This window comes from Marmota monax, unplaced genomic scaffold, assembly GCF_021218885.2.
Source record: "Marmota monax isolate L192 unplaced genomic scaffold, Marmota_monax_Labrador192_F-V1.1 WCK01_AAM20220418_F8-fsc00026, whole genome shotgun sequence".
NCBI lineage: Eukaryota > Metazoa > Chordata > Mammalia > Rodentia > Sciuridae > Marmota > Marmota monax.
In genome coordinates this window covers 8636197-8659818 of record NW_026693108.1, presented here as the reverse complement: position 1 = coordinate 8659818, position 23622 = coordinate 8636197, and the positions used below count along the sequence as shown (strand labels likewise).

General features: G+C 40.2%; 1 protein-coding gene across 3 annotated transcripts in view; it reads left to right on the top strand.

Moving 5' to 3' along the window:
• Ercc5 (ERCC excision repair 5, endonuclease) overlaps positions 1–23389 on the top strand; it is a 40616-nt gene extending 17227 nt beyond the window's left edge. The window contains exons 12-18 of one of the 3 annotated variants that reach the window (XM_046454973.2): positions 488–632; positions 4104–4304; positions 5045–5129; positions 6537–7365; positions 12220–12299; positions 22220–22290; positions 23123–23389. In XM_046454973.2, the coding sequence (XP_046310929.1) occupies positions 488–632; positions 4104–4304; positions 5045–5129; positions 6537–7094 (989 nt within the window). In that variant the 3' untranslated portion in view covers positions 7095–7365; positions 12220–12299; positions 22220–22290; positions 23123–23389. Of the gene's footprint in view, positions 1–487; positions 633–4103; positions 4305–5044; positions 5130–6536; positions 7366–12219; positions 12300–22219 lie in introns of those variants that run through there. The other 2 variants (XM_058582736.1, XM_046454974.2) reach the window with 2 other exon arrangements.
• The last annotated feature ends 233 nt before the right edge of the window (positions 23390–23622 follow it).

Genomic DNA, 23622 nt, shown 5'->3' with positions numbered 1-23622 from the left:
GTGGGCCAGCTGGTGTGGGAGGGGAGAGGAGAGGAACAAGGTACCAAGCAGCCTGTGTTGTGGACCCACCATCAACAGGATGAGGGAGACTAGGAAGAGGAGTGGAACTGGGAGAGGGAAGAGTTCAGGCTGGAATGTGTCAAATTTGATATGCCCATGGGATCCCCAAGTGGAGATACAGAGTTTGTAGTTGAATATATGCAACTGTGGTTCAGAGGCAGCCACGCTAGATAGTTAAATTCAAAGGTTAGCATGTAGAGGGAATTTGAAGCTGTGAGAACAGAGAAACTTTAAAAATCTGAATAGAATGCCATTTTAAAAAATCTATTTCATATAATAAAAGGAGATATCTTTGGCTGTTGAGTGTGTGTGTATATGTGTGTGTATGTAACGTTTATATAACATTTATGTAAATTATGTAATTTATGTGATTATGTTTATAAATGTTATAAAATAAATATTTAAATTAAAATTGCTACTCTTGTAGGATTAGATCGGAACAAATTAATAAACTTGGCCTATTTGCTTGGAAGTGATTACACTGAAGGAATACCAACTGTAGGCTGTGTAACAGCCATGGAGATTCTCAATGAATTCCCTGGACGTGGCCTGGAACCTCTCCTAAAATTCTCGTAAGTTCTTTCTACAGTTCTTTAGTTCAGATGTTTGTAGAAATACCCATTCTAGCAAATGGAACTTTTTCTCAATTCATGAGCTGTCACAGATCACTGTGGACTGAGAGACTAGCAGGAGGTGCTCATTGATCCCCTGGAGTCCTCATGAGATCAGAGTCAGTTTCCTTCTTGAGTGGCACCAGGCTTCTCCTGGTCCCAGGGGAGGAGTGTACAAGCCATTTTGTCCATTCAAGTATTTATTGAATCCTGACTATAAGTCAGATGCTACAGGCCTTGGGGATTTGAAGGATGAGCAAGTCACTGCCTGAGGGGCTTCCCGTGCCCTTGGGGTGTGAGGAGCAAAGGAGCTTGCACCGTGTGTTCAGTGTTCTGAGGCCTCCAGGTGGCTGTCTGTTCCTTGCCTTGTGAATTCTGTGGTATGTCCAGTTGTGGAATCTCATTTGGTCTGGAGCCCAGAGTCGTGCCGTTCAGCTGTTAGTTCTGGTGACTCTGAGATGGTAGGAGTCATCAGCACATCTGTGAAAGTAGTTCTTTCTTGGGGCTATAGCTCAGCGGTAGAGCATTTGACTAGCTCGCATAGGGCCCCAGCACTGCAAAAGAAGGAAAAAAAAAAAAAAGAAGAGACAGTTTGCACACACCATAAAAGTCACCCCTGAAGTGACTAGTTCTGTGGTGTTTAGCATAATCACAAGACGTGATGGCATCTTCTGGCCTTGGTAGCAATTTGATTTTGTATTCTCTACAGTTACATCTCCTTTGTCCTGTGGTTGGAAAATGTGGGACGTTCTGGTCTGGAGAACCAGTGATCAGAGTCACTGGATGAAATCAGAAATTGTAGTACTGACTGCTGGCCTATATTCAGACTTAGCATACACACCGGTGTATCTTATTAATGCTTTCTTTATCTCTATTCCCATATTTTTCTTATTGTTGATGAAATGTATGTACCAGGGTTAAGTTACTAGGTCACTCATATATCATGATAAATAACTTGGAAAAAAATGCCAAGTAACTTTATTATACAAATGAAATAAATACATAACAATTTGTAAAGTGTGGATTAAAAAGGACCTACTTTAAATATTTTGCTTTATATATTTTAAACTTTTCTATGCACAGTATACTCAACGCACATTGTAATTACTTTTTTAAACCAGGTTGAAACTGTGTTATATACTTAGAGTCAGCTTTAGCAGTTTCTCTCTTTGATCTTCTAGCTGCTTAAAGACAGGATGGGAGCAGCCTGGTCCCTGCCTGACTCAGAGGTTTAGGATGGTACAGAGTTAATGAGGAGGAGTGGTGGGAGGCCAGTGGAGCTGAGTGTGCGACCGTGCTTTTCTCGTCTCATCATCTCCTAACCAGACCCTGGCTAGTCAATCATTCTTTAAAGTGGAGCTATTCTGGGCCAGCAGGCCGTGTGTAGTCAACTAATTCTGGTTTGGCCTACTCTCTGTGTACTTTAATAGAGCCTTAATTTTTGAACTGGCTACCAACATTTGAATCTGGGGCCATTTCACAAGAAAATTCAGCTTCTCTTTGGGGAGAAGGTTCCCTGATTGTCCCACAGCAGCTGAGCTGGAGCAGCAGCTGCTTCCCTCCTGCACACCAGTCCTTCAGTTCCATCACAGGTGTCACTACTCCCTGCTCTCCTCCCACAGCCACGCTGATTGACAGATGCCACAATTCGTCCTGGATGTTAAGTGTCTGGCCCTCTTGCTTAAGGAGTAGTGGTCTTTTTGGCTCCATGAGCCCAGTGTGCTGAGCACATTCTCCTACCTGGCAGTCATGATGAAAATTCAAAAGTGAAGCAGTGGTGGCAGGCTCGTGGGCATTTCCCCAGGACACCCTCGGAAACAGTGTTATAAAAGTGATGAAGATAGACGACGACGACGATTGTTATTGTTTATTTGTGTGTGTGTGTGTGTGTGTTTTGATTCAACGAAGACTGCAGTTAGTCTTTTCAACAGTAGATGGCACTCGTGTGTCATGAGGTGGAACGCAGGCTGATACCACTCCATGAATTAGTTCCCAACACCAGTAAGTGGGAGAAGCAGTGGGTTTTTTGTGGGTCGGGGGGCAGGTGTGTTCCATTGAGTCCATGGATTGGTGAGGGTTATTTTTATGTTTTTAACTTTATGTATTTATTTTTCCTGGTGTTCTGCTGTTGCGGTACAAACTACCTTGTAATCTCAGGGGCTTCAAATGGCAGAAGTCATTGATTTTGCTCATGAATCTAAAGTTTAGTCAGCTTCCTGGGTGTGTTTTGTTTCTGCTCCATGTTGTTTGAACAGCTCATCTGGGCTCAAGGATCTGTTTAAATAGCTGACACACACGTTGGCCAGGTGGTCTTACTGTCACTGGAAGCCCAGACAGAGCTGTGGGTGGGGCCTTGCACCCACTCCATCTGGACCTGCTCGTGAGACTGGCTTCCTCAAAGCCTGGTGGCTGCTTCCAAGAGCAAATGTTCCAAGAGGCAGGAAGAGGAAAGTGGAAAGGATATCCTCCTAGCCCAGCACAGTGCTACTTCCTGTTACCCTGGCCAGCCAGTCCCAGAGCGTCTGGCCCCACTTCTTTCTTTCTTTTCTTAGGTACATATTAATTATACAGAATATTGGGCTTTATTGTAGAATTTTCATACATGCGTATAATTCAATAAATTTAATTCCCCAGAACCTCCCCCAGTCCCACATTTTTATGGAAAGAAAAAAAAAATGTAGCTTTCTTTAACCACAATGGATGAGTTCAAGAAATAATAGATGAGTATTAGAATGGAAAAAATGGATAAAATATAAAGAAAAAATAGCCATATCTTTGCTTAGAACATTGCTTAACACACAAGAAAGTAATATTTTGTATTATTATTTATTATTTTTAATATCTGTTGACCTTTTTCCATTATATGTTCCCCTCTGGGAAAAGAAATGATAGGATGCTTTTTGTTGACTTATGTTTTTCAACTATAAAATTTACCATGTTCTCGGCATTTTCACCTTTTATTGAATACTCTTGTATTCATCGATGCATTTTGTTAGAGGTGAAAATGCAGATACATTGCTTCATTTTACTGCTGAGAAGGAGACCTGGAGAAATTGTTGTGGTAGTGTAATTATGCATGAAGGCTCTGGGAGAGGCTTTTCACTTCCAACTACAAATCTTGAGCAAGTTTCTTCTTTCTGAGTTCAGTTTCCTCTCTGGGTGAGGCTGATGATAGGACTCTGCTTGATTATGGGGTAGATAAAATATTGAACAGTACCAAGTACAGAGACATCATTTAATAAATGTTCCCTATCACTATTCCTCGTGGTTAATAATACTGAAAGCAGTACAATTAGTGTTCTATACATCATTCACTTTGCATTGGAATTAGGATTTGAATTTTCCATTTCTGAACTCTACCTTCAGTTCTTTACCCCCAGTGCATGCACTACACTGTCTCATTACTTTATAAATATTTTCTTTACCTTATAGAGAGTGGTGGCATGAAGCTCAAAAAAATAAGAAGATAAGACCCAATCCTTATGACACCAAAGTGAAGAAAAAACTACGGAAATTGCAACTCACACCTGGTTTCCCTAACCCAGCGGTTGCGGATGCTTACCTCAGACCTGTGGTGGATGACTCAAAGGGCTCGTTTCTGTGGGGGAAACCGGATCTTGACAAAATTAGAGAGTATCCTTGAATCTCTGCAAACATAAGGGACATTGAGCCATAGTAAGGCTTGTTAAACTTTTGAACAAGAACTTGGATCATTTTCCCCTGGTATCACATTCACTTGAAACCCTCCTTTTAGTTCCTTTTTCCCTCTCAGTATTAAAGAGGATCTTCTTTCAGATAAGCCATGATAGCATTCATAGACATGAACACATACTTAAGTACTGTTTATTTTGAAAAAAATAGGAAAGATGATGATGATTTTTTTTGTGTGTGTGGTGCTGGGGTTGAACCCGGGGCCTCACGAGTGCTGGGCAAGTGCTCTCTCTGCCACCGAGCTGCATCCCAGCCCCACATAATTTTGTCCTTTTTATTGCTGGTTTTCTAGTTTGTATACTTAAATTTAAGTATTTCAGTTGATGTTTAAAATGTTAGAGTAGAATTAATCTAGCTACAGTTTATTTTTTTTCTTTCATAGACAAGATATCTGAAACATATTTTATTCTAAGTCAGACTTTTCATAGTCAAAAGGCTGACGTCGTAAAATGAGGGTGGAGTTTCTTCTGCCTTACAGGATTTGAAAAGAACATACTGCAAGATGATCATGTTGGAATAATTTCTTATCTTTTTATCATTACCTCTTTAATGTTTTAAATATGAAAATCTTTTGAAAGGGAATAAAGGGTCAGTTCTTTGGATCTTTTATTTATCACTTGTTAAGTACCTTTGAAAGCATTTATAACCTTAACTGCCTGCATATTTTGTCAGCGGTATTTTGGATGGAACAGGACTAAAACGGATGAATCTCTATTTCCGGTATTAAAGCAACTGGATGTCCAGCAGGTAATCAGGTGGCTCTTTCCCTGATTTCACACTGAAGGGTGAACTTAGTAGGGCTTTGATTGGCAGCTGTTGAAGAACAGCTAGTTAACTCTTTGGGTATGCAACATACATTTATGATGCATACCCAAAGAGTTAACTAGCTGTTCTTCAACAGCTGCCAATCATTTTAGGTAAAGAACAGAGGAAAATAGAAAAAGAATAATTGGACTTAGTCTTCACAATATCTCTCTTAGTGCTGGACTGTGATGGCCTTTCATGTTCATTCTGACTTTGAAAAAAAAAAACAATAATCAATTTCACACTAAGCATTTCTGATTAAAGATATTACCCTCTTGGTGTTATTGTCATTTTTTAAAAGCTTAGGAAATGTCCAATCCAGAACAGTTCTGGTCATTAGGGTTTCTCAATTATAAGCACTTCTTAATTTATGATTTTTATATAGCTCTTTATAGTAGAATCTCAGTCATTATAGCATATCAGTAAGAGAGGGGATCTGGAGGAGGAGAGGCCTTGTAGGACCGTCTCCCCTGGGCAGGTGAGTGGGTCTTGTTCTGTCCATGTGTTCTTGCTCTGTCCATGTGTTCTTGCTCACTTAAAGCAAGTTTTTGCCCACCATGGAAGCAATCCACAATGTACACTCTCAAATCCACTGTTTAGCAGAAATGAAAAAATATCTTTTCAGATAATTGAGTTAATTTCCATTAAGTTTGGTCAATTTTGGAAAAAAAAAATAAGCAAAACTGATGTAAAGAGCATTTCCAGGGGATCCCTCTTGTTTGTTGGAAGACCTTTCTCTGCTGAAAGCATCGCCCAGCTGAGAGTGAATGCTGTTTCTCACCGACTGGTTACTCCTTGGCTCGAGATACATTTTGTTGTAGAACTTTCTCCTTTCCCACTATTGAACTTAATGTAAGTTTATTTCTCTATGATTGGAAAGTGTAAATAATGTTGTGATGGACATTAAGCCTAAAACTTTTCTCACATGTAAGTATTTTTAAAGAGTATCTTCCCAAGGCTTGAAGACTTTTTAGAGCTCTTAAAGTATCCTGTGAGCTTGCCTCCTGGAGGTACTATATGATTATATAATGTTTTAAGAAGGAGACGTAGGACTTAGAAACAAGCCCAATGAAATTTTATTGCTTGAGAAGATGATGCTTTTTGAGTATCTCAGAAGAGATTTGTTGTTGGAGATGTGGACAGAGGACTGAGCCGACAGAGTGAGTGCAGGTATTGCTTTCAGTGTAATTTAGAAATCACTGAGATCCACTGTGATTAATTGGAAGAGAGCTGGCTTTTGGAAGGTGTAAATCAGCATTCTCTGAAGTGGTAATCCAATGTGAGCAATCAAGGCGGAGCTTGTTGACACGGTGTGGAAATCTGTCTGATTCGCATGTTGTTTTATTTTAGACTCAGCTCCGGATTGATTCTTTCTTTAGACTGGCTCAGCAGGAGAAGCAAGATGCTAAGCGCATTAAGAGCCAGCGACTCCACAGGGCCGTGACGTGTATGCTGAGGAAGGAAAGGGAAGCGGCCGCCCCCCAGGTGGAGGGAGAGAGCGAGACGCTGGGCCAGGCCCCGGGCAGCGCCCAGAAGAGGAGCCTCGCCGAGGAACCGCAGGAGGCCTCGAGCCTGAAGAGGAGGAGGAGGCTGTCCGAGTCTGGAGGCCCCGATGGATGCGGTGGGTTTTTGGGGCTGAGCTGCCTCTCGGAGTCCGGTGCCTCTTCGGGTGAGGAGGCCGGAGGTTCGCCGCCGAGGAACGTGCGCCGGAGAGGAGCTGGGGCCAGGCGGGGGGTCGTCGGGCCCCGCGCTCCCGTGCAGGCGGCCGGGGTGAGCACCAGCAGCTCCAGCGAGGACGAGGAGGACCGCGGCGGGAGCGCCAGGGCCGCCCTGGTGACGGCCAGGCCCGTGTTTGGGAGGAGAAAAGGGAAGGCGAGCCGTGCCAGGGGAAGAGCGAGGCAAACCTGATTCAGAATCTGCCTTCTCCTCCGCGGCCCTGAGGACAGTGAAATTAAATGCGTTGGCACAGTCTTCTATCCAGTGTGTGGTCTTTAAAAAGATTGGCGCGTGTCCCCTGCCACGTCGGGTGTTTTCTTGTTCTCAGAGACTTTCTCTCTTCCCGATTCCATACCTTACACTGCCTGGTGCTTTCTGACCCATAAGGAAAAAAAAAAAAGAACAAAGAATCTACATGACCAGCGCCGGCTCTCAGAATGCCTTCCCTCTGACTCATACCTAGGTGAGAAGAAAGATACCTGTGTAGTTTAGGAATAAATAGTGGCAGCTCCAGTAACAAATAAATTCCTGCACCCCACTGCTTGCTGTTTTCCCTCAAGCTCTTCTTAGAATGATAGCAGGAGGGACCCTCACTGCCGGAGCACATTTGAAGAACATGATTGCTGCGATTTTAGCAATTAATTAGGAAACCTGACTGAGGCGCTTCGTTCTTCCTGTGAGCATTAATGATGGCAACCTCTGCACCGTAATGTTTGCTTTCACACTACTTCAGGTGTCAGAAGCTGACTTCTCTGTAAATAAATTTGGTGGCTCAGGGGTTCATCAAGCCAGTGTAGGTGGGTCCACGTTAGGTGTTGACTACTGTTGGCACAGCTCTTTGTCCAGTGGTCAGCCTAGGTTACTTTAGGATTACTAGACGGAGATCTCCAGTAGCCTGCTACTTTGAGTCTAGGGTACCTTCAGATGTGCCTTCCCAAGTTCATAATCCTTCTGGTATCTTTCATATTTCCATCTTTCCTTGTTTCCACCATTTGGCCTTCAAATTGAAAATCTTCACCAAAGAAAATAAGATACAAACAGATACTTTTCAACAACTTTTCAATGAGTCCTCAGGATTTTAGGCTGTCATTTGTTTACTGTTCAACCAAACTTCTGGGATACTTGGACTTCAGCTGTTGCTTTTCTATGCTCATTGTTTCTTCTTAATTTCAAATATGGCTTCTGCTTCTCTCAGTCTTCTCTAGCAGCTTCCTTCTCACATTGATAATGACATCTGCACAATAAACTCAAGTCATTTCTTGATGCCTCTTTGCTCTAGAGGTATTTGAAGCAGAACACCTCAGTGAGGACAGGAACATGTTTTCATATCATTGGTATTTTTCAAAGGTACTGGTAATTGGGAGTTTTTGCATATACATGTGGGTAGAACAGTGCTAAATATTTTGATTTTGTTGGCTTTAATAGATAATTCAAATTTATTTTCCATTGTGTTAGCTGATACAAAGTCTGTCACTGTAACGGAGACCTTCCTATACATAGTCTAGGTGAGCTAGAGCCTTCCTTCTCTCTTACTCTACTGTCGACGCGTCAACAGGGGAAGTTGTTGTCTTTTGAGTTATTCAGAGCCCAGGCCAGCCATCCTCTGGGGTGTCTTGCTTGAACAGACTGTGACCACTGCATCAGTTTTTCACCCTCCTGGAAGGGGAAAGAACCAAATCCAGGACAAGCAGAATGTCTTACATTAAGGGTGAATGGAAAAATCACTTTTCTTCCATTTCATTGACCTGAACTGAGCATTTGGCCATACTTAGACATGCTCAGAAATGTGATTTCTACCTGGTCTGTGCCTAGGAAGAAGGAGAAAATGGTTATTCAGGACCATGAGAAACATGCTGAAAAGTATATTTATAGAACCCTTTGATAGTATATCCTCTTTTTCAGTTTAACCGTGTGACCGAAGGATATTCTTTTACAAAGGAATAGACAAGTTTAGAGACATTAACTGACTATAAAAGCTACCCATCTAGTCAGTAAGAATTTTTTACCTGGGGCTGGGGATGTGGCTCAAGCGGTAGCGCGCTCGTCTGGCATGAATGTGGCCCGGGTTCGATCCTCAACACCACATACAACCAAAGATGTTGTGTCTGCCGAAAACTAAAAAAGAAATATTAAAAAAATTCTCTCTCTCTCTTTAAAAAAAAAAAGATTTTTTACCTGAACTCAAATCTAACTCAAAATTCCAGGGTTTTGTTTTACTTACAAAAATAGGTTGCCTGTTGAAAATAATCAGCAGCAAAGCCAATTTATCATTATTCAGAGCAAGTTGATTACCTATTACATCTAGGTGATAGCATCTTTTCTATAAAATGAAATTATCTTCCAGGTTATTAATATTTTCTTCAGCTTTATCTACATTTGCTGTCAAACCCATACATTTAATTTTTTTCATTTATTGTTATTTTTTCTTTCTTTCTAGTAGACTCTTTTTTTTTTTTTTTAAATATACTCTAATTCTTTGGTATAGTTTCCCTTATATGTTTTTGATCATCATAAACAGTTGCTTTGAAGCCTATATCAAATAATTCCATTATCTGGGTCACCTGTGAGTTTATTTCTATTGTCTGTTGATGTGCTTGGTGAATTTTGACTGAAAAAATTTCTGAATGAGAAACTGTGGCTGTGCTGACTCCCCTCCCCCGAAACCAGGGATCCCAGAGGTATTCTGCCAGGCAGCAGGGCTGATCATGTCATGTCATGTCAGGACAAAGTGGACTCAAGTCTGGTTTTCAGTCTTTACAAAACTCCAGCTGCTGCTCAGTCCTTATTCCTAAAAGGTTCTCCAGGAGTACCAGCTGAAAGCCTGGTGTTTCTCTTCTGAACCTTGTTCTGCTTTTTGCCTTGTCATGCTTGGGAAATTGGCCTCGTGCCCTAAACAGCACAATTACTCATTGCTGTGAGTGCAAGGTCAGTGAGGAATGTCAGGCTACTTCCCTGTCCCTTCTTTGGGATCCAGGCCTTCAGTGCCTGGATGCCTTGCCAGCTGTTCTTTTGTCTGCCCACTTCTGTGAGGTTGCCTGAAGCTGAGCTGGGTCCATTGTTTCCTCTTGGGCTACTCAGCCTCTTTCTCTTCACCGGGGATCAGTGCCTGGAGTTCTTGTTACCTGGACAGCTTGATGCGATGCTGTTTAACAGGAGCACGTGAGCATATGTGTGTTTGTATTTGAAAACCTGCTTTTCTGGTTCCTAAGGAAGCAGAGGTCTGCTCTAGGTACATACAGCCAGAGGCAGAAATCTCTGTGTCTCTGCTTTTTAAACAGTTCTGTATAATTGAAATGATTATGTCTAACAGTTGGCTAAGATGATTGATTTAGGGATTCTGCTTCTGAAGAAATCCAGCACCAAGGATTGCATCATCTTTCAAACAGCTCTTTGAAAAAGTCATAATTTTATACATTAAATAATTCTTTATTCTTGCTTTAAAAATAGTCAAAAAGAGTGTCATTTGCCCAAAATTAACTGCCTATGAATAATAGTTTGTATTGTTTAGGATTTTAGACTTTCTAGAATGTTTTTACCTATAATCGTAACCAACAAATATGTATATTATATGCTTTTTATATCCCTATTTAGTAGATGAGAAAGCCAGGGAACATGCTAACTGTATGGTCAAAATCACCAGCTAATTATTGATAGGAGTAACTAAATGGAGCCTCCTGAAGTGCAGGCCTGCCTAGTACAGCAGAGTGACCTTGGTTAGCTCTGTGTAAGTCATGGAATGTCAAGTGTTTCTTGCATTCCTAAGTTTAAATTTGCAATATTGTTTGGCTTTGTTGCTTCAAGTAACTTATATCAAGGGGATCTTTTCAGAGACAGGGGAATGTTTATGCATGCCTACAGGTACATAGTGCACCTGTGTAAGTACAGAGATGAACACACCCTTAGCTTGCCATTCCACCTGAATAGGAAGGAGTTGGGGTGCTTTGATTCCTGGGCACAGAGCAGTGCTGCGTAAATTCTGATGCAATTGGATTCTGAAAACAGACAGACTGGTGATATGAAAATTATGTGGCCTCCATTTCACAGGACATGTTAGCCGTGGAGTATTAGAATAAGCCTTGACATTGACGTGGGAGAACTGGATTGCTGCCTCTGTGCAGTCTTTGCTTACTCATGGGAGTGGTTTACATCTAGCTATTGGTTTTAGCTCTTTCATGGACCGCAGTCATTCTGTTATTCAGCCCCTTTAGAAGGGTGTCCCAGCCTCACTGCTGTGTAACCAGAGGCGAGGAAGCTGCAGCTGTCAGGATCCTAATCCTTCTGCAGGGCCCCACTGCCAGTGTGTACAGTAGTAAACTCTGCTTTGGTGCAAGCCTTTCAGGCTCTACCAGAGGACTCGGCAGCAAAACAGAAGTTGTGGATGATACTTTTTAACCTTCTGTAAACTTGGCTAAGTCATTTAGGTGTGTCTAGGTTTAACATTTAATAAATACTGGCTTTCATGTGGACAGGTGTAATGAAGACTGCTTTCTTTAATGGAAAAGATTAAATTGGGAACAAAACATATGTCTTGCTATTATTTGAGTTGTGACCTTGTTTGTAAACTCTAGGGAAAATAATTTGGCTTCTAATTTACTGAGGCATGCTGTGAAGAAATGTGACTTATAAGTAGTTTGGGATCCTTGGAAGAAAGTGTTTTACTAATTTATGGTAGTACAGTGAATAGCTTCTATGATACCAATCAAACTTTAGTGAGGTTTAAGTAATGGCTCATTTGAGCTAATTCTGATTATCTGCTCCACTTGAGAAGCATGAAATACTTTGATTTATTCAGTCTTATATGTCTGCTGGGATGGTGTGCATAGATGGTAGAAGCTACTAGGACGATCATCTGGCCCTGGTGCTGTTTGACACTGAGGAAGTGCTAATGACGCACAGATGGGAACAAATGAACTCTGCACTGGTTGCTAGGATGCTTTATTTTAGATTAATATTATGGTTTTCAATGCACCAAGCAGAACCCATTTCTTCCCAATGTTTTAGTCATCTCTTAAATTTTGGCATTGCTGTCTTACCAGGCAGTATGATGTGCCTCTCTGTGGCAGCTGTTTGTCTCTGGTGAGGAACACGTTCTTTCTCTAGTAGCTTATAGAAGTCCTGACTCTGAAGCCTTTGTTCCAGTTGTGATTTGTGCTAGGTAGTGTTGAGTTGGTCTTGATTAAATCATGCTTTTTTATTATGTGGTGCTTTAATATTCCCTCAGCTATATTTGAAGTTAAACTTTAGTAGGTAAGCATGAGTATGCTCGGTACATATTTTTACTTCATTAATACCATTTGACATTTTATTACTTGCCTAGTTTTCAAGAAATGATCAAGAAAACATCAATATATAGCCATCCATTGATTGATCACTTGATGGAGCCAGAAGTTCAAGAAGGTAAATAATTTTGTTTCTTTCACCATTTGACCAATTCTAAGGAGGCAAATAATTAGTAGAATATAAAATATTCCTTTTGCAGTGTTCATCCATGTCTTGAAGGGAGCTAGGACATTGATTTACTGCATGTTATGTCTCAGTTTGTGTTTGCTAACCTGAGATATCTCCAGTAATTTTTTATGCCTACTGTTATCATACCTAGGATCCTGGGGATATGTTTGAGATAATTTTGGCAGACAATAAATAAAATATATAGAGTTACTAAGTAATTAGAACTTACTTACTATATATTTAGAGTTTTTCTTTATCTGTAAAGATGGAAAATTTTATTTTTACCCAATACCATACATGAAATGCATGTTTGCGATTTGTAAGTTATTTTAGGTAAGAAGCTTGCAAGAGAGATCTAAATAGTTTTATGGAAAAAACTGAAGATTTTACTAATGCTTGGATGAATGATGAATTTAGGCTATAAAAACATCTGTAACACGTGTTTATGGATCATCCCTCTGACTATTAATTAGAGGCAAATACATCATGTAATTTGACCTCTAGATGTAAAAAGGATTTGAGTTCTACAACCAGTATAGTTATTTGAAATTAGCCCATCATTACTACATGGTCTTAAATATGAAGTATGTGTTAATGTAATTTGACCTCTGGATGTAGAATTTAAGTTTGAGTTCTACCAGCAGTGTGATTATTTAAATTGTCCTACAAGTTTCACGTAGTCTTACATATGAAGTGTGAACCTGCATGGTTATCACAATATAAGTACCCCATTATCTCTAGATTAAAAGTGTAGACTTGTAGATATTCTTGACAGAGACTAGAACAATTACCATGTTTTTGTTGAGCAATTCAAAACAAATAAAATCATCTTGCTTCTTTCTTTCTCTCCCTCCTGGTCTATCATGATGTGGCGCTTTCTAAGAATTGTCATCCTGCTTTTCCCTTTTTTGGCCACACCAGGTGGCTTCTACCTAGATGAGCGTGTCTTCAGGCTGAGAGAGTTGGGGGCGTGCCCAGGGTTGGCAGCCTACCTGGCTTAAACACCAATGGTTTTCCTGTAGCGATTCTTGCAAACCTAAACATTTAATTTGTAATCACTTAGAGAATCCAGCCATTTAGATAATTTGAGTGAAGATACAATTTCTGTGTGGTTTATGAATAAAATTACATCATTATCATTACCATTAGTAACAATTCTTGGTTTCAACTGTGCTTATGATAATTTGGCAAATTACAAAGGGAGTGGAAGAAGTTCAAGGTAAGGTTGAGACAGAAGTAGTATTAAAATATTTTACAACATGAACAAACACACCCCATAATCATCTGTATAGCCAATTAAAGCTTTAAAAATATGTTCAAAAGCACAGAGCTGGGGGATTAAGAGTGTGCTGTTAGAGCAGAGCCAGGCGTTGTGTTGCTGACAAAGGCTCTTCCCAGAAGGGGAACACAGCGTTCTCGGGCACCGGAGCGTATTGATATGTCCTACCCCAGCTCTTTTATACTTAGTATCTCTTACTTGGAAAGGATGGAGCAGACTCCTAGCTTGTATTTCAACACCAGCATGAAGATTCAAGAACTATAAAATGTCACTCATTTATACACAGATTAAAACTATGACTAGGGCACGTGCTGGCAATTCCTTTCTACATGTTTCTGATGCTACATTATAATCTGTCTAAAACCTCATCCACATTAACAATGCCACATGTCCCACACTTGCCTGCAGCCTTCTCTAGCTTTAGCACATGTAGCATAGTTTTCTAAAACGGTCTCCTGAGAGTCTGCAGCCATGGAGGAGACTGTCCTTCCCCAGAGTCAGGGGTTCTGGTGCACAGCAACTCAGATCACTCCAGTTGCTTATTAGACTGCCTTGAGTCAGTTTGGGTCTTTGCAGAAGTAATGCCCAAGTGGGATTAAATGTGCAAGGACTTTATTTGGGGAAATGTTTGTGGGAGATAAAGAAGGAAGGAGCAGAAGTAGGCAGAATTCTCAGATCTCGGCTTAGGTCCTACACCTAAGAAGGGGAGAGATGGATAGACTGGGTAGGAAGAGCTTCCAACAGTTCTGAGACATCTCAGGTAGGCAAGAGATGTCCCTGAGCTGAAGCTGACTACTGAAGGGGCATCCAACATGGGATGGGCTGGCTGTGGTAGGCAGCCGCAGGGGGAGGAAGCTCTCAAGGAGCCAAAGACACAGAGGGCGGCACTGTTGGCAACTGAGCTCCTTATAGCAGGTTCCCTTCATCTGAGTGGCTCCCCTCGATGGCCAGCACATCTTATCACAGATGACTATGCCTTAACTGTGGGTTTCCTATTCAGATTTTCCCCTCAGTATATTTCCTGTCTCAGTATATGGCAGAATCACTTTCCTGGCTACCCCGGAGCCTTCTCCCTCTCCTTCATGCCCCTCCCCATTACAGCCTGTTGGTTTCGCCTGCCCTCCTCCATGAGTGCTCCTACTCTTCCTCCTCCATTCCCAGCATCAATTGCTTTGATTCTGACCTGTATCATTTCTTCTCTCCAGTGTTGTTAACTGCCTTTAATTGGCTATCTCACTCTGGACTAACTTTCTTTACCCTCTCTAGTTCCTTTTTCACACTGTGGCTTGCATGATCTTTTTAAAGTTCAAACCTTGCCACATTAGGCTTCTGTTTAAAATTATTCAGTGTCTCATTGTTTCCTGTAGGATAGAATCAAAACTTCTAAGCATGGTGTAAGTGTCTTATCTTGTGCTACTGACCCCTCCACTTACCTCATATATTCTCAGAGTTCCTCGAATTGTAAAATTGGTCAAGAGATCTTTCGCCAGTGGGCTGACACATATTGTTCCCTATGTGAGACACATCTCCTCTTAAGACATATCTTACTTGCCTGGCAAACCCCTAATCATGAAGGTTCAGGTAATTCTTTGCTGAGCTCCTGAGAAGTGGAACTTTGAATTTTTGAATTATCTGGTTGAGCCTCTGTTAGAGCACTTACATGTTGGTCTGTCTTCATCGTCATAGTGCCCAGGTGCTCAATAAATGAGTGAATAAATGAATTAACTATAACCAAGGCTATTGGTTGGACTTAGGCTTGCTCGTTAGAGATGGTCTTATATTTCTGGTCACCAGCCAGTTGACTCCCTTCAGGCCTAGTATAACATCCTACTCAGGGTATCACATGAAACTCTCTCCCGAGGACTTTCATAAATCTTTACGTAGTTGAATTAATGAGTAATATGCTTTTATGAATAATATTAGCCTTACTGCACAAAGAAAAAAGTTTACCTGAGTAATTCTATCTCTGTTTATGAAACCTACCACACACTAGTGTGAGGTAAAATATGTGATATTATAGTTGGGGTACCATAGCATTACTAAGGTGAGCATCACTCATTAACACATTTTAAATATTTAAAAAGTAACCCGAATAAGTATCAGCTAAAAAACAACCAATTTTTCACATGTTTAACAAAAGTAACTCAAGTTTACTGCCTCAATCTGCCTCAGATGTCTTCAAAACTCTGGTTTGAATGTCAGGTTTGGGTGCCAGTTGCTGTCCCCAAGAGGAGGCATGTGCTGCTCAAAGGACACCGGTGGGACTCGGCCCTCAACTCTGTCTGCTGCCTTCATCAGACTCCCGTCAACTGGGCCTTTGCAACGGGCTTGTCATTAGCTTCTGACCTCACCAGTCCCACAGCCACTGCTGCCAGAGATTGTTTCAGTCAGCCTTTTCACTGATGTGATGAAAATACCTGACAAGAATAACTTTAGAGGAGGAAAATTTTATTTGGGGCTCATCATTTCAGAGGTCTCAGTCCATAGATGGCCAACTCCATTTCTCTTGGCCTGAGGTGAGGCATGTCAGAGGAGCATGAAGGTGAAAAGCACCAGGAAGCAGAGAGAGATTAAACTCAGCTCACAAAATATCAACCCCAAAGGCAGCCCCCACCCCATGGCCCATGGCCACCTCCTCCAGCCACACCATGCCTGTCTACAGTTACCACCCAGTTAATCCCTATTAGGAGATTAATGCACTGAATAGGTTATAATTTCACCTCTAAATTTTCTTGCATTTTCTCACACATGAACTTTAGGGGTACACCTCACATCTAAGCCGTAACAGAGGTAGTTCTTGAGCAGCACATCTGATCACATCAGTTCCTGGCTCCTCCTTCCCTTATAGAACAAGGATCAACACTGCAACAATTCTGGTCTCAGGCAGCTTCTTCAGGCTCATTTCTCACAATGATCCCAGGTGCACCTTGATCTTTTCATAGCTCCCTGAGCACAAATGTCTCCTCCTCAAGGTTGCTTCTCCTGATCCCACCAACTTGGGTACTTCTATAGCCTTTAGAGAAGGGCTTTCCAAGACTTCCCAAACTCCACTGACAGTGAAATTGAATCTTTCCCTTTCATGATTCAAGGAGTGAACTTTGAGGACAATGAACTGAGGTTCTTCTTTGTTTTCTACTTGCATCCTGAGCAGTCTCAATAAAAGAGGAATTTTCTTCTTCTGTGAAGACATAAGATGTCTCCTCAACTAGAGTTCCAGACTCTTCATTCTTGAAACTCAGTGTACCAGCAGATAGAACATATCTGTGGACTCTTCTCAGGAACCCATTTCAATATAAGGGCTCAAGATATTGGCATTGCTGAGGCATTCACGATTGTATGTTTCAGATTAGCCTGTGCCCATTTATTTATCTGAAAATATCTTTAACATCTTAAAAAAATCCGTAGGCATTTCTAAAAAGCACATGACATTCCTCTTTGAATAGAAGATTCGGTTGAATGACAGTTGCTTTCATTTAGGAGAGTGGCTTGACTTGATATTTTGCTGACACTTTCTCATGACAGCCGGCAAATGGAAGCTTGAATTCACTTGTCATTGCTATTAAAAAGTTGCTGTTTTTTTTCCTTTTTTATTTAGTGTATTTCTGTGCTCTGACCCTTCATTTATTATTGTTCTTACTGACCTTAAAGATATAAAAGAGAGGACTGTAGACAGAGTTGCTATTTTGGAAGGCTTGCTGTAATCCAGCACCAAAATCAATTCACCACTGAATTTTTCTCAGGAGAATAGTCTTCATAGTGTGGCAGAATATTGCTAATTTTCACTTCATACTTGAAAACCCTTTAGTTCTCAGGAGAACAAGAGCCACCTGGTAAATTTTAAATCAGCAAAGATTTAATAGCAGGAAAATGGTATTAGAATTTTTTTGTATGAAAAAGCATTAAAATAGATAAGCCCAAGATAGCAACATAATTATAATACTGTGTCTTGATTATGTTTTATTTAAGATCTTTTGATGGTTATGTTTCAATATTAAATTCATCAAGAAAATAATACTCTAAGATAGGTAGATAGCTTTCATCTAAAGGTGAAGACATCAGGAGTTTGGGGGCTTTCACCCAGGAAAGTCAAGATCTACTATTTTGTGTAAGGTTACCCAGTTTTAGTTTTTTGTCCCAGTGCTAGAAAATAAGGAGAGAATATATGTGGGAAAATTGTCCAAAAATGCTTCTAGAATTCCAATATATGACAATGTTATTAACTTTTTGAGGAAATTGCTCTTCTGATATTAATTAAGAACCAAACACTATCTGCTAATTCATAAATCTTTTAAACACTAAATCCCGTATTCAGTAAACAATGCAGCTTGAGGAATGTGTGCTTTGTAAATTACCTTTGGGGTATAGATCCCTCCCTTCTATTGCAAGGAGGCTGCTCCAGGATGCCTGTGTAGTATACTGCTCTTCTCATTAGATTCTAGGTGAGAGATTCTTGTTATCAACCTGGAAGTAGGTGGTGTCATTACTAGAACTTAATATTACATGTGTCTTCATTTACATAAAAAATTACTACTGTATTACAACTATTACCTCAAGATCTTTAGGTAGAAGTTCATGCTGGGTAAGAACAGCCAGTGTTTTAAGATGGAAATAATCATAGAGAGATATATATGTTTCCTTTTAAAATCTCACATATTACATCTAGACATTATTGTGATTTTTTTATTGTCATGAAGAAATTTTGTTTTAAGCTTCATCAGTCATTTCAAAAGAAACTTGATTATTTTATCAGTGTGGTTCTTACAAAGATCTTGTTCCTCTTTTAACAAATTGTTTTAAGCAGCCATATTCAGCATATTTTGGCTTTGTGATGTAAATTAAGCTAATTTTATGAGGGTTACTGCTTATGGAATGCCTATAGTAGTCATATAACATTTAAATGCAAAACAGAATATTAATATAAAACATTATCAATTAAATTTTATTCAAACTGATAATGATTTCTATATGATACAATATCATCATAGTTTTATTACTAGTTTTGAATTGCCATATGTGTTAGATAAAGTTGTTCTTTTTCGTGTATATGCAATTAATAGTGGCTATAGTTGTTTCACGAAATATTTTTCAAGGTCCTTTGTATTGAGAGTGTAATTGTCAATTATAACCATATACTTATATATATTTTAAAAATTTCATTTCCACATGAGGACAAAGATGTAGTCATTATCAAAAAGAAAGGACTAGCTCAGTATATTCAGAAAGACAGTCAAAAGCCAGGAATTCATTTGTTATCACCGACTTGTTAGACAGCAGCACTAATCTGGCCAACTAACCTTTAAAAGAACGTGCAAAGTCAGAGGTGTCAAATTGTACCAGTAAATATTCACTGACAAAGTTTCTGTATCAAAGGCTGGAACTTTAGGAGATGCTCCTGGGATTTGGTGTACTCTAACATCTATTAATCCCTGGTACCTTAGGTGACTTGTCAAAGGAGTGCTGCATTTACAAGGAGCAGGCAAGGAGGCCCAGGAGGACACGCTGAGCTAAAGGTCAAGGAAGCAATTAATGTTCTCTGCTTTTCCCTAAAGAGCCACCACAGCAAACCTCCTCCCCCACTCCTTCATTCTTAGCAAGCCAAGTGCATGTAGTGGAATGAAAGTTAAAGTTCAAATAAAACATATTACCAGTATTATTTGGTTCTTGGAGCTCTTCTGAATGCGAATGCATGCAGTTATTTAAGGAGAAGTACAGTGGAATATATTAGAAGAGGTGGCTCTTGCTGAAGAATACCAATTTTTCATCTTGCTATTTTTGTTGCATCTCTACTGAGGGTCAGTGTGATAGTGGGAGAATCGGGTGATGGACAGGCCCCTTCCTGTGGGCTGTACCTAAGCGGGAGTTCTTTTGGGGAACACATGGTTCTGACTAGATTCTATGCGGGGCACACATGCGCATGCGCACACCCCCCCCCAATTCTTCTATTTACTAGTTTTTTAAAGTTGTAGCAACTCTTGTGTTCCCTCAGGTCTTTACTATTTTTGAGGAGCAGGTCTGTCTCTTCAAATTGTCCTCCTGTGGCTGAGTTTCAAGATGTCTCACCTCCCGGTTCCTCCAGTTTCTTGGCATTCCAGTATAGTGAGACTTCTGCAGTTGCATATGGGACTAACAGTATGATCTGACCAGCATGAAATAGAACAGAGCCTTTACTGACCTCATTTTAGAAATTATATTCTTAACATGACCTTAGTGTACAAGTTTTTATTGATACTGGTTTTATACTTTTGACTCATATTGAGCTTAGGCCCAGTTAAACCTACATCTCTATTATATCTGCTTCCACCCCAAATAGTGCTGCTAAACTCTACCAGAATATGGGCTTTATGTTCACCTTTATTGTAGCTCACATTATTAAATCCAATCTCTGATGCCCTGAGATATCACATGCATTGTTGAGGTGTAGAGGAATTAAGTCTGTCTTTCCAGTGTTTCTGAGGGGAGTGACCACATCTTCTGGCCAGCTACCATATTTCCACCACTCAGACTGGGGCAGGTGCACACCAGGCCTTCAGCACAGAGTTCTAGAGTGAGTGAATGGGCTAACCCAGGAACAAAGAGTACTCTGGCTAAAGTGGTTACAATGACACTTTGCTGCCTCATCTCTTCCTACTTAGGAATTTAAAACTGTTTTTTCGGTTGGATTTGTCTTTTCATGCTGTTTCCTCCTTATATTCACCGTTGGTCTTTATTTTCCATCTTCTCTTCGGGAGAAAACTAAGCCTGACTTCACGAGTGCTGGGGAAGGGGAGGTGGATGGCAAGAGCTGAGAGAGCAGAAAATACTGGAAGGAGCAGTGGATTTTAAGGGCTGGTGTGAGAGAGAAACAACTTCTCTATCGATGGAAGTCATGTTAGAACAAAGGTTGACCAAAGACAGACTTCTTTCATGAAACCACTCCAAGTACCTCAGCCACAGCACTATGAACTGTTGAGTTTTCAAGTCTGTGCCATACCATCCAGGGTTTGATTAACTGGTGATCTTGTTCTGTCTGAATTTCGTGATCAAAATAGTAACAGTTACAAAAATAATGATCATTCTTTATGTCTCTTCTGTGAGAGGACCTGTTCTCTCCCTTGAGGGTGCTCCCTCTTCTTTCTCTTCTAATACACTTTGCTATACTTTCAAAATAATAATAATGATAGTAGTAGTAGTAGTAGTAATTTTCAGACACCATGTAGCAGGCAATATGCAAAGCACTTTATACATATTGTTTGTTTCCCAACGTCATTTGATATAGATTTCTCTTTCACATTTTACTTAAGTTTGTAAACTCTTAGAGACAAATAGATTAAAAAAAAACAAACACATTATATCACAGCTTTTTAAAACTGTAGAAAGGAGGCTCTGGAGCAACCACAAATGGAGCTCAAATTTTGGCTCTTTCATTTATACCCTGTGTGGGCTTGGTCAAGTTAACATGATTCTCTGAGTCTTAGCTTTGTTATCAGTGAAAGTGAAACTAATAGTGTGTACCATACAGTTATTGCAAAGATTAAGAGCAGCCAGGCGTGGTGGTGCACAGTTGTAATCCCAGAGGCTCAGGAGGCTGAGGCAGGAGGATCACAAGTTCAAAGCCAGCCTCAGCAACTTAGTGAGGCCCTAAGAATCTTAGTGAGACCCTGCCTCAAAATAAACAATAAAACAGGCTGGGGATGTGGCTCAGTGGTTAAGTGCTCCTGGGTTCAATCCCCAGAACAACAACAACAACAAAATTAAGTCAATATTATAGCAGGTTCTAGCATGTTAAGTATATGCTCAATAATTAGTAGTTAAATGTTACTTATTAACCATAAGTAAGATTGTAGATGCCAACATTCCATGAGTGCCCCAAAATAATAATATAAAAATAAAAAATAGGACTGGGGATGTGGTTCAAGTGGTAGCGCGCTCGCCTGGCATGCGCGGAGCGCTGGGTTCGATCCTCAGCACCACATAAAAATAAAAATAAAGATGTTGTGTTCACCGAAAACTAAAAAATAAATATAAAAAATAATAATATTAGGGCATATCGTGGGTGGTATTGCAACACATCTTTTATCTGGTTAAAAGCAAGTTAAATAGAACAGCCTATTATATGTCACTAAAACACCTGAAATCATACTGTGTAGACTCTACAAAAAGGTAGGATCTTATATCCCATCAAAGTCTTCTCTTGTTCAGGAAGAACTGATTGGTGATCCTTGGAAACTTCCTTGCTTTCTTCCTTCCTCTTCCCTCCCTCTTTCCCTTTCTTCCTTCCTTCCATCCTTCCTTCTTTCCTTCCTCTTGCACATTCTAGGCAAGCACACTACCTCTAAGCTGTACTCCTTGCCCAACATATTGCCTAAGTAGTATTTAGCATTGCAGAAATGGATAGTGTGACGTCTAGAAAACAGAAAAACATGGACACCCTGATGTGTGAATGTTAGCTTACATTATGAGGTACTTGAGAGTAGACCTTACTTTTTAGTTTCATCTAAGGTCAGTGAATATTTGAAAGTAACTGAGCCCAGGAAATGCTGCATTTCCATTAGCTGCTTCTCTTCTGTCTTGGGTTTCTAAGATACCTACTACCTCTTTGATTTCCTTGCAGAGGCCAGAGAAGACCATGACGACAAGCAGGTGGTCTCAGAGATCATGGCGAGATGTTTTATCCCAACTCTGGTAACAAGCATTTCCTGGGAAGCCTTTCATTTTGTTGGTCATGAGATTCGGATTACTGAAGCGATGGACTGTTACGGTGCTGTTGTTTGGCCCTCGGTATAATTTCATACAAAATTTGCTACATTCAATTGTTTTCCAGTCAGTTTGGTTCACTGATGTGTTTTACATGGAAGAAGGAAACAGGTTGTATAATGCTACTATGTGACCTCACACAGCACTAAAACTTAGAAATCATGCAATTGGGAAGTCATTTCCACTAATTAATTCTATTTCTAACTTTATCAAAATTTGTGAGACACATAAAAACATTGTTTACTCCTTCAGTTTTTTATGACTGTAGAGTTTAGAAGAGTCAATGTTTTTATTTCCCATTTTACTGGCTCCATTTGGGTTAAACAATTATAGTGACATCTGTATGAGTCTAACATGCAGAATATTCTCAAAGGGCACCCACTCCTTCAACAACTGAGCATGAAGGACACAGACCCTCCACTGCAGCCTGCCCTGGCCCACACACTAAAAATAACTGGTATTATTACTAGTTGCTTCCTTGAAACGTGACCCAATTTAAGCAACTAAACTCTGTACTTTTAGTTATCTCTCTTTCCTCCCAGTAATCCCCAAAGACTATTTTTAGACAAAATGTTAAACATATTGGGGTTGTAATTCTGTGATGATTTCCTGGAATGAGGCCTATGAACAGCCACAGATGCTCTCCTACTCACATGGGGATACTCACCTGTAACATCAGTGACACATTTACCTACTGGAGTTTCATCTTGCTCTTTGTTACTACTTGCCAAGCACCAACTTTTTAATTTAATTTTTGTAGGCACTTGTTTTATGCTATTTCCTGGAAACAAATGCAAAGCAGTATAATATGGTTGATAAAAACGTGATTGAAATTGGAGCTGGAACAGGGTTGGTCTCCATTGTGGCAAGTTTACTGGGTAAGTAGGTATTTTTGATTGAATGGGGGAATGAGAATTTAATGATCCAAAATAAGTAGTCTTTACTCTCCAATGTGCTATATGACCTGAGTTTCTTTGTAACCTTAATTGTTTAAATGGACTTCATCAATAAACTGTACCAATCCTTATGTCTCTTGACCATTTCATTCCTGAATTTGTGGTAATTCTCCTATGGGGCGCTAACCCACAAGCTTTAGCTGAAGCATACCTAAGTGGATGTTCAGTTCATCGTCCTGATTATTAGAGCAGACTGTGAAACAGGCTTACATGGTCTATTGATGCTGATTTTGATGTTCTTTAGATTTTAACATTATTTCAGTGTTCTTAGGTAGCTGTAGATTCCTTTTGGGTTTTGAAGTCC